General features: G+C 41.7%; 1 protein-coding gene across 7 annotated transcripts in view; it reads right to left on the reverse strand.

Annotated features, from left to right (window-relative positions):
* Window positions 1-7,315: 7,315 nt before the first annotated feature.
* Window positions 7,316-8,988, reverse strand: part of OSBP2 (oxysterol binding protein 2) — a 181,125-nt gene continuing 179,452 nt past the window's right edge. For 6 of the 7 annotated variants that reach the window (XM_077761586.1, XM_077761587.1, XM_077761588.1 and 3 more), the window contains one exon: window positions 7,316-8,906. In XM_077761586.1, the coding sequence (XP_077617712.1) occupies window positions 8,761-8,906 (146 nt within the window). In that variant the 3' untranslated portion in view covers window positions 7,316-8,760. The remainder of the gene's footprint in view (window positions 8,907-8,988) is intronic. The other variant, XM_077761585.1, reaches the window with a different exon arrangement.

The raw sequence follows: 8,988 nt of genomic DNA on the forward strand, positions 1-8,988 counted from the left end.
CACACTGATAGCACAGAACCTGCTTGGGATTTTCTCTCTCCCTCCCTCTCTGCCCCTCCCCTGCTCCTGATCTCTCTCAAATAAATAAATAATAAACATTAAAAAAAAATCTCCCTACCTTGAAGTCATAAAGATACTATTTTATATTATAGAGCCTTTATAGTTTTTTCTTTCACATATACATCCTAATCCACCTGGAATTGACTTTTGTATATGGTTTGAGGTAGAGCTCCAATTCCTTCATTCTTCCTGATTGTCCCTACACCCTTTAATGAAAAGTCTTATCTTTCTTCATTAATCTGCAGTGCTACCTCTTTTATATATCAAATGTTTAAATATGCATAAATCTGTTTCTGGATTTTTAGTCAGTTACATATGTCTCGTCTTTTTCTCTATGCCAGTACCATGCTGATTTAATTATGATTTTATAGTAAGCTTTTATATTTAGTATAGCCAGTTCTACCACTTTTTATGCTTCAAGAGTGTGTTTATTATTCTTGGTCCTTTGTATATTTTCATATAAATTTTAGAATCATTTAGTCAAGTTCCATAAGAAAAACTGTAGGGGTTTCATTGGAATTGATTGTATGTGATCAGTCTGAGAAAAATTGATATCTTTTTAAGTCTTCCAAACCATGAAAATGGTATCACTGTCTATTAATTTAGATCCTCCTTTCTTTAGTGTCTCTCAAGAAAGTAGTATTATTTTCCCTTTAAAGGTCTTGTATTTCCTTGATTAGATGTATCCTAGATACCTGATGGATTTTAGTGCTTCTGTAAATGATATTTTTAAAACTTCATTCTCTGATGGTTTGTTGATAGCATATAAAAATGTAACTGACTTTCATATTATTCTAATTTGTCTTTAGATTCTTTTTTCTATTAAATATCATCTGTGAGCAATGATAATTTTGTCAATTCTCACATTTCCTATATATTTTTCTGGCCTTATTGCATTGGCTAAGGTTTCCAGTACAGTGTTGAATGTAAAGAGTAAAAGTAAGTATTTTTATGTCCTATCTCACAGACAAAGTAGTTTTTGTTTTTGTTTTGTTTTGTTTTGTTGGATACCATTCATCAGATTAAAGAAGTTTCCTTCTATTCCTATTTTAAAGTATTTTTTTCCTTTTAAATATCATAGATGCATGTTGAATTCTATATTTAAAGTGTTTTCTGCATCCATTGAGAGGACCATGTAGTGTTCTCCTTTACTTTGTTAATGTGGTGAATTACATTTGCTAGGTTTTCTTAAAGTAAACTAACCTTGCATTTCTGGAATAATGATTCCAAGTTTTCTATATTTCTAGACTTGTATATTGTTTTGAATTATACCAACATGTGAGTGACACTGGTTTGTAATTTTCCTCTATCCTACTGTCCCTGTTAGGTTTTAGTGACCAGATTATGCAAGCCTCAAGAAATGAGTTGGGGACTATTTCCTCTACTCTTAGAATAGTTTCTTTAAAGTTGGTTATTCCTAGGTGAACTGTGTGAGTAGTATTGTTTGTATATGTGTGAAAGGAGTTTTATTTTTTAACTGATTTAATTTTTTAAAAATGATTGTAATACTGCTCAGGTTTTTCTAATTTTTGAGTCATTTTTAAGTTGTATTTTTCTAGAACCTTATCTCAGTTTTTAAAGTTACTGTTATCTGTAGCATCTATATTTACGTCTTTTTATTTCAAATATTGTTTTTTGGGTTCACCCATTTCCTCTCTCCTTCCTTCCCTTTCTTGGTCTTCCTTGTCAGGAAAGTCTCATTCATTTTCATTTTTCAAAGAATCAGCCTTAGCTTTCACGGTCCTGTTTGTTTTCTCTTTAATTTCTGATCTTTATTCTCTTTGAGTTTGTCTTAATGTTCATTTTCTTAGATTGGATGGTTGGCTCGTCATTTTTAGTCTTTCTTCTTTTACAACACGAAATTTTAATGCTGTAAGTTTTTCTTTAAGTACTGCTTTACTTCTTTCCTATAAGTTTTGATATGTAGTGTTTTAATTTCTAACTATTTTTATAATTTCTGTTGTTTTCTTCTTTGATCCATCAGTTATTTAAAAGTGTAGTTCAGGAGTGGCTTTTTTTCTTCCTAGTTGTCTTTTTGTTATTAATTTTGAACTGTCTTCCTTTTGGTCTGAGAATATGGTCTGTATATTAGTCTTTTGAAATTTGCTGAGGCATGACTGGTCAAATATGTGGTTAATCTTCATAAATGCTTCATATGCACTTCAAAATTATATATTCTGCAGTTATGTGTAATATCCTGTGTGTACCCATTATACTAAGTTTGTGAATTGTGTTGTTGGAAAACTTGCTGATATTCTTTGCCTGTCTGAGCTCTCACTACAGGGAGAGATATGTTAAAATCTTCCATTATGATTGTGTATTTATCTATTTTTCCTTGTGATTGTGTCCATTTATTTTGAGATGTCATTAGGTGTATAGGAGTTTTAGAACTTTATGAATTTTACCTTTTATCATTATAAAATGACCTTTTTATTTCTGGGAGTTGACAAACAAATATAGTTTTGCTTTAAAGCCTACCTTGTCTGTATATGTATGTTTTTTAGTGTATTCTTGTAGATAGCATATAGCCATATTTTAAAATTCCAGATATTTTTGTTCTTACCTGAAGATTTAATTTACTTAAATTTTGTGTATTACTGTTGCATTGATAACTTATTTTTCTTATTTTGTAATTATTATTCCACCTTATCTGCATTCCTTTTTCCTCTTTCTTGCCTTCTTTTAGATTAAAAAAATTTCCCCCACATACAATGTTCTCCTTTGTTTTGGAAATCTGTTATTCTTCTTCCTTTAGCTATTACTTTGTATGTTTCACATAATAGTTAACTCATCAAAGTCTGCTCAAGACTCTCAGTATTGTTTTAATAAGTTTTTATTAATATATTTTATTTTGGTTCCTGAAAGGTATTTTCACTAGGAATACTAACATTATCTCCTTACTTTGGAGATACCACTTTGTCTTTTTCTGTTTTTTAAAGTTTATTTTGAGAGTGCATGTAAGTGGGGGAGGGGCAGAGGGAGAGAGAGAGAATCCCAATCCACACTGACAGTGCAGAGCCCAATGTGGGACTCAAACTCATGAACCGTGAGATGTGAGCCTAAGTCGGATGCTTAAGTGACTGAGCCACCCAGGTGTCCCACTTTGTCTTCTTAACTAGGAGGTCATCTCTCAGTCTGATCAGTGCTCCTTGAAGGTAATTCCCACTGCCCACCCCAAATCTTGCTGCTTTTAAGATTTTGTTTTATTTTATTAAAAACATTTTGTTTAATGTTTTATTTTGTTTTTGAGAGAGGGGCAGCATGAGCAGAGGAGGGTCAGAGAAAGAGGGAGACACAGAATCCGAAGACAGGCTCCAAGTTCTGAGCTGTCAGCACAGAGCCTGATGCAGGGCTCGAACCCACGACCCGTGAGATCATGGCCTGAGCTGAAGTCGGACACTCAACCGACTGAGCCACCCAGGTGTCCCTAACAAGATTTTGTTGTTTGAAAAGTCTTGCAATTTCAATATATTGCATTTAGCTGTAGATGTCTTTTTATTTATTTACCTGACTAGGATGTGTCGAGATTGACTCTGAATAGTGGTGTTTCTTATGACTTCTTAGAAATTTTTTAGCCATTGACTCTTTAAAGATTGCTTCTGCTCTATTTTGATTAGAGACATATGGGAACTTCTTACTTTATTCTCCATGTCTCTTTTATATTTTTCACTTCTTTTTGGCTTTGTGTTGCGTTCTGAATACTTTTTTAAAAAAAGTATTTATTTTGAGAGAAAGCACACGTGCGCAAGTGGGGAAGGGGCAGAGAAAGAATACCAGGCAGGCTCTGTGCAGGGTTCAAACTCACCAACAGTGAGATCAGTGACCTGAGCTGAAATCAAGAGTTGGGCGCTTAACTGACTGAGCCACCCAGATGCCCCAGCATTCTGAATACTTCCTTTAGGTCTTACTTCCATGTCACTAGTATGCTCTGTCAGTAATCTGTTATAAAATTATTTTTAGTGAATATTTTTTCAATTTCTGGAAATTCCTTAGTCTTTTATATTATTATTAAAAATTTTTTAATGTTTATTCATTTTTTGAGAGAGAGAGACAGAGAAAGAGACTGAGAGTGAGTGGGGGAGGGACAGAGAAAGAGACACAGACTCCGAAGCAGGCTCTAGACTCTGAGAGCCCGATGGTGGGGCTTGAACACATGAACCTTGAGATCATAACCTGAGCTGCTGGACTGTGCTCATGTGCCCACTACTTGTGTGCTGTGTTTCCTTATGTCTTTAGAGATGTCACATTGTAAGCTATTTGTTTTCCTTGCAACTTCTTATCTGGGATTCCATAAAGTCTGGAATGAAGGGTAGAACCTGCAGAGAAGCTTTCTTTGCTTTTCTTGTGGGACTGCTTTTCTCAAAATTGCCATTTTGAGACCATGTTATATTCTCTGCTAGAGGTTTTATTGGACTATCCGGGTAGTATGTATTTGGGCTATAAAACCAAACCAAGCGAGGGTGTGCTCCTGATTACAAATTCTTAGGGGATTCTTTTCTGCTCTGCGTAGGACTGATCTATAAGATAATTTTCCTGTATTTGATTTTGGATTCATCATTATATTGAAGGTATAGACCTTTGCGAGTCTAGCTTTACAGCAGATACCTCCTAATAGATACCCTACCTTGGAAGGATCATTTGAGGTAGTGAAAACAGGCTCACTGCGTACAGTAAATAGCTCTGAGGGAAAAACAGACCTCAGAGCTCTTCTTACCTTTCCTTATTTCTGCTGTCACTTAATATTTGGCCCAAGTATACCTTATATTCATTCCAACTCATGGATGCTTTTAGGATGTTTTAAAATGTTATCTAGCATGCCTAGTTTTACACAAGGGAGGGTTATCCAGGCACCTAGTCTACCATATTGGCAGAAAGATAAGTCCTCCTTGAACGGGTTGATGTAATAAGTGATTTACAATGAAAAGCTTCCCAACACTGACCCATTCTTGCATTTCTGTAGTAAACCTAAATCGGGTATGGGTTTACCAACTTGAGGTATCAGTATTTTGTATGTAGCTGCATTCTATTTGCTATTTGGATTTTTGAAATTCTATTAAAAGTGAGATTGAAATACATAGTTCTTATATATTTTTAAACATATTTATTTCAAGAGAGACCATGAGTAGGGAAGGGGCAGACAGAGGGAGAGAAAGAATCCCAAGCAGGCTCCATGCTCAGCACAGAGCCCAATGCAGGGCTTGATCTCGTGACCGTGAGATCATGACCTGGAGCCAAAATCAAGAGTCGGATGCTTAACTCACTAAGCAAGGTACCCCATACACTTTGAAATTTTTCTGTCTGGTGTCCTTTCCACCCACCTCATGCTGAGCCCCAGCCTGGGGGTGGGGGGGATAAGGGAACCTCAGGCCTCCTCCCCCACAGTCTGTCAGGAGCAAAGATTTGGACTCTGGAGTTTGTGGGAGCGGGAGTTTCCTGGTTCCTTAGGTTCACCTCTTCCTCGTTGCATCTCTGAGGCCCCCTCACAATTTGACACTGCTCTCACATTTCCCAGTGGCCCCAGGGAGTGTACCCCCAAGCCTTTGCTCTGGCTAGGCCTTCTGGCCTGGAATTAATTCAGCACCTATTTACTGAGCATCTCCTATGTGCCAGGCACTGAGAATGCTACAGTGTGTAAGACACGATTCCTACTCTCATGAAGCTCACAGTTCACTGGGGGGTGGGGGAGACAGTCAACAAATGAATAAAATACATGGTGTTACACATGGTGCCAGAATGCAGTGGAGAAAAAGGAGGCAATTCTTTTGGTAGCTTTCTAGCATGTTTGGGTATCTGCAGGTCAAGATCACGTCCCCCACCTTCTTAAGAATTGCTCTATTTTGTTGTTGTTGTTGTTCAATTACTCTCAGGTAAATTTCATAATCTACTTGTCAAGTGTTTGAAAAATATTGGTAGGATTTAGATTTGGATCATGTTGGACTTGTAGATTTGGGAAGAACCCACATAATTGAGTTGGCCATCAGTGAAGATGGTGTTTTTCCCTTTAACTCAGGTCTTCTTTATTATTCAGAAAATTTTAATTTAATTTTAAAGAATTTTTTAATGTTTATTTTTGAGAGAGAGAGAGAGAGAGTGAGAGTGGGGAAGGACAGAGAGAGGGAGACACAGAATCTGAAGCAGGCCCCAGGCCCTGAGGTGTCAGCACAGAGCCCGATGTGGGGCTCGAACCCACCAACTGTGAGATCATGACCTAAGCCAAAGTCAGACACTTAACTAACTGAGCCACACAGGCACCCCTCAGTAAAATTTTAAAGTTGTATCTGTAAAGGTCTTTTGCATCTTTTTGTCAGATGTATTATGAGGCCCCTTATGGTCTATGTTGCATAATCTTTTTTTTCTATGGCATTTTCAACTCACTGATGGCTATTGGATAGACTCCTGAGTATAGGCGGAGCTTGTGCGATCTGGTCAGAGTGGTTTCTAGAACATCAACCTGATGTCATTCCCTGTTCAGAGCTCTGCTTGACTGCACTCTACACTCTTCCTTCACTTTGCCTAAGTGGATTGGCTTTTGTCACCTCAGGGCTGTGCCCATGCAGCCCATATTCTCCCCTGGCAGACCCATTTCCACTGCCCTCCCCCACCCCAGGTTCAGGTTCATCCTGCCTCACTGCCGTGCATCTTCTAGCCCGTGAGAGCTGAAGGATTTCCTCACAGAAGGGGAAGCAAGGCCCTGGTAAGAAAGGAGTTGTGCAGGGCCAGCGCTGGGGTTTCAGGACAGGTGGTTGGAGCCTGGCTCTGATGCCCGTGTGGTGCCCTGCCCTACCACATTCTCTCACCTGGAGGCACTGACAGTGGCTACTCTGCAGTGGGCCAGACCAAGCCGTTCTTGGCCAGTCCTGGGAGCTAGTAATCTGAGTTGCTTGGCAATCTGGGACAACAGAAGCAGTCCAGGTCATGGCTGTCCAGTAATCTTGGAACTCACCAAGGTGGGTGTTCCCTCAAAGAGAAGAGCGTGGTGGCTGCCATGGCTTGGCCCCAGACAGTACCAGGCAAAGCTGTGACCCCTCTCCTAGGTGCTGTCTCAGCCTTCTGCAGCCTACCTGGCCCAGACCCTCTCCCACCAGGTCTTCCACCCCCTTCTTACTCCTCCCCATTTAGACCAGCTCCCCATTGCTGGTCTCAGTGCTGAGCAGAATAAAGCCCCAGGCTCTTCTCCCATGTTGCCGTTTAGGCGGTCACCTGTCTTGCACCAGCCCCAATCCACCCAGTCACAGACAGACTCAGGGACAGGGCCTTGGAAAACTCCAAATCCAAGGTTTTTATTACTGGTCAAAAGGTGCTCCCTCACAAACAGTGTGGAGAAGAGGAACAATGCACAGCTCTCCTGCGGGCCTGGTGGGGCCGCCCTTCCTGCTCTGCCTTTAGAGTGGGCACTCTAAGGCATTTCACATGTTGGTGTTTTCACTTTTTTTTTTTTTAATATATAAAAACAAACCGAGTCCTGGAGTATACAGAAAAATCCCTGTGATGAATTTTCAGGACCAAACTGAAGTGGGAAGGGTTGGAGTGGGGGTTCCGAGGGGCTGGACAATGGCCACTGTGGCCCAGTCCCCCTACCAGTGGCAGAAGCCCTTGGAAGGGGGTCCAAGGAGAGGGCAGGGCACAGCTGACAGGAGGGCCAAACTCAGACAGGGGTGCCCTGTCTTCATCATTTTTTAACTTCCACATACCATAGAAATTTAAGCAAAATAGCTATTTTTTATATATTTATATATCATATACATATATGTATATAAACCAGGCAAATAAAGAGTTCAGGGGGTGCAGAGATGGGCACCCCGGAGGTGCCTGAGGCCGAGGCAGGGCACTGGGTCTCTGGTGCCTGGGGGCACGAGCCCAGGCTGAGCCAAGTGTTTGTTATTATTGCTGATTTGGGGCCTGGTTCTTGGGTGGGGAGCACCTGCAGGCCCTGCCCCTCAGCCCTTCCTGGCCTCTCTGGGGCTGGGGGAGCAGCCCCTGCCTGGCCAAGGCTAGGCAAGGGACTACTGCCCTCAAATCTACCTGGGGGCCCTTGGGCATCCCCTCCCCCCACAGTGGGTGCCACTGTAGCTCCGGAGACAACTGATCTGTGCTCTCCTGGGCCAGGTGGCCCCTCCAGTTCCCTTCTCTGTGGAGTCCTGTGCTCCTGGTGACCCTGCTACGTTGAGCTACAAAATGCTCCCTGCCCAAAGGGGTCTGGCTTCCTGATGTCTTAAAAAGAAGGGGCTCTTGCCAGGACACATTTGTGGCAAGAAAGCACACTTGGAAAGTTGTCTGCTAAGTGCTGTACTAAAAATATTTACTAAACATCTTGGCTGGAAAGAAATGGAGATAATTTTTTCTAAAAAAGTCAAAAGTGGCTCCCCAGTGGGGGCTAGTGCCACTTGGTGGGGCTGGTGACTGGGGCAGCCCAGGGCCGGGGGCCAGCCTGCCTGAGTTGTGGTAACTGAAAGCTGGGGTCCCAGTGGGACCCAAGTCCAAAATGAAGGGGCTCGGGTGACCCAGGGCACTTGGGGGCTGGAGAGAATGCAGGTCAGCACTTGCTCCTTCCACAGAGGAAGCCCCAAAAAAGTGTTAAAAAAAAAAAAAAAGGAAAGGGAAAAGGTGTAGTGGGAGGGCCACTGAGTACTAAATTGAGTGTATTAAAGAAAAGGTGGACCAGGCTGTATAGGTGCCTGTATTTGCAGGAGGGGGTGGTGCTCAGAAGATGTTGGGGCACATGTGCCAGTCCTGCCTCTCCTTGGCCTCCCAGTAGCCGCCCTTGTACATGCAGGCCGTCTCCCCGGTCAGTGGGTCCAGCCTCTTCTCGAACCACAGCGGCACGTACACATCGGCCTCCTTCTCTGCTGGGCAGGCACAGTGGATGCGCGGGTGGGTGGAGGCCTCCTCCCAGGCCCTCCCCCGCTCCTCCCCCAACCCCATTCTTCA

The sequence above is a fragment of the Crocuta crocuta genome, unplaced genomic scaffold (genome assembly GCF_008692635.1).
Source record: "Crocuta crocuta isolate KB4526 unplaced genomic scaffold, BGI_CrCroc_1.0 scaffold348, whole genome shotgun sequence".
In the NCBI taxonomy this organism is placed as follows: domain Eukaryota; kingdom Metazoa; phylum Chordata; class Mammalia; order Carnivora; family Hyaenidae; genus Crocuta; species Crocuta crocuta.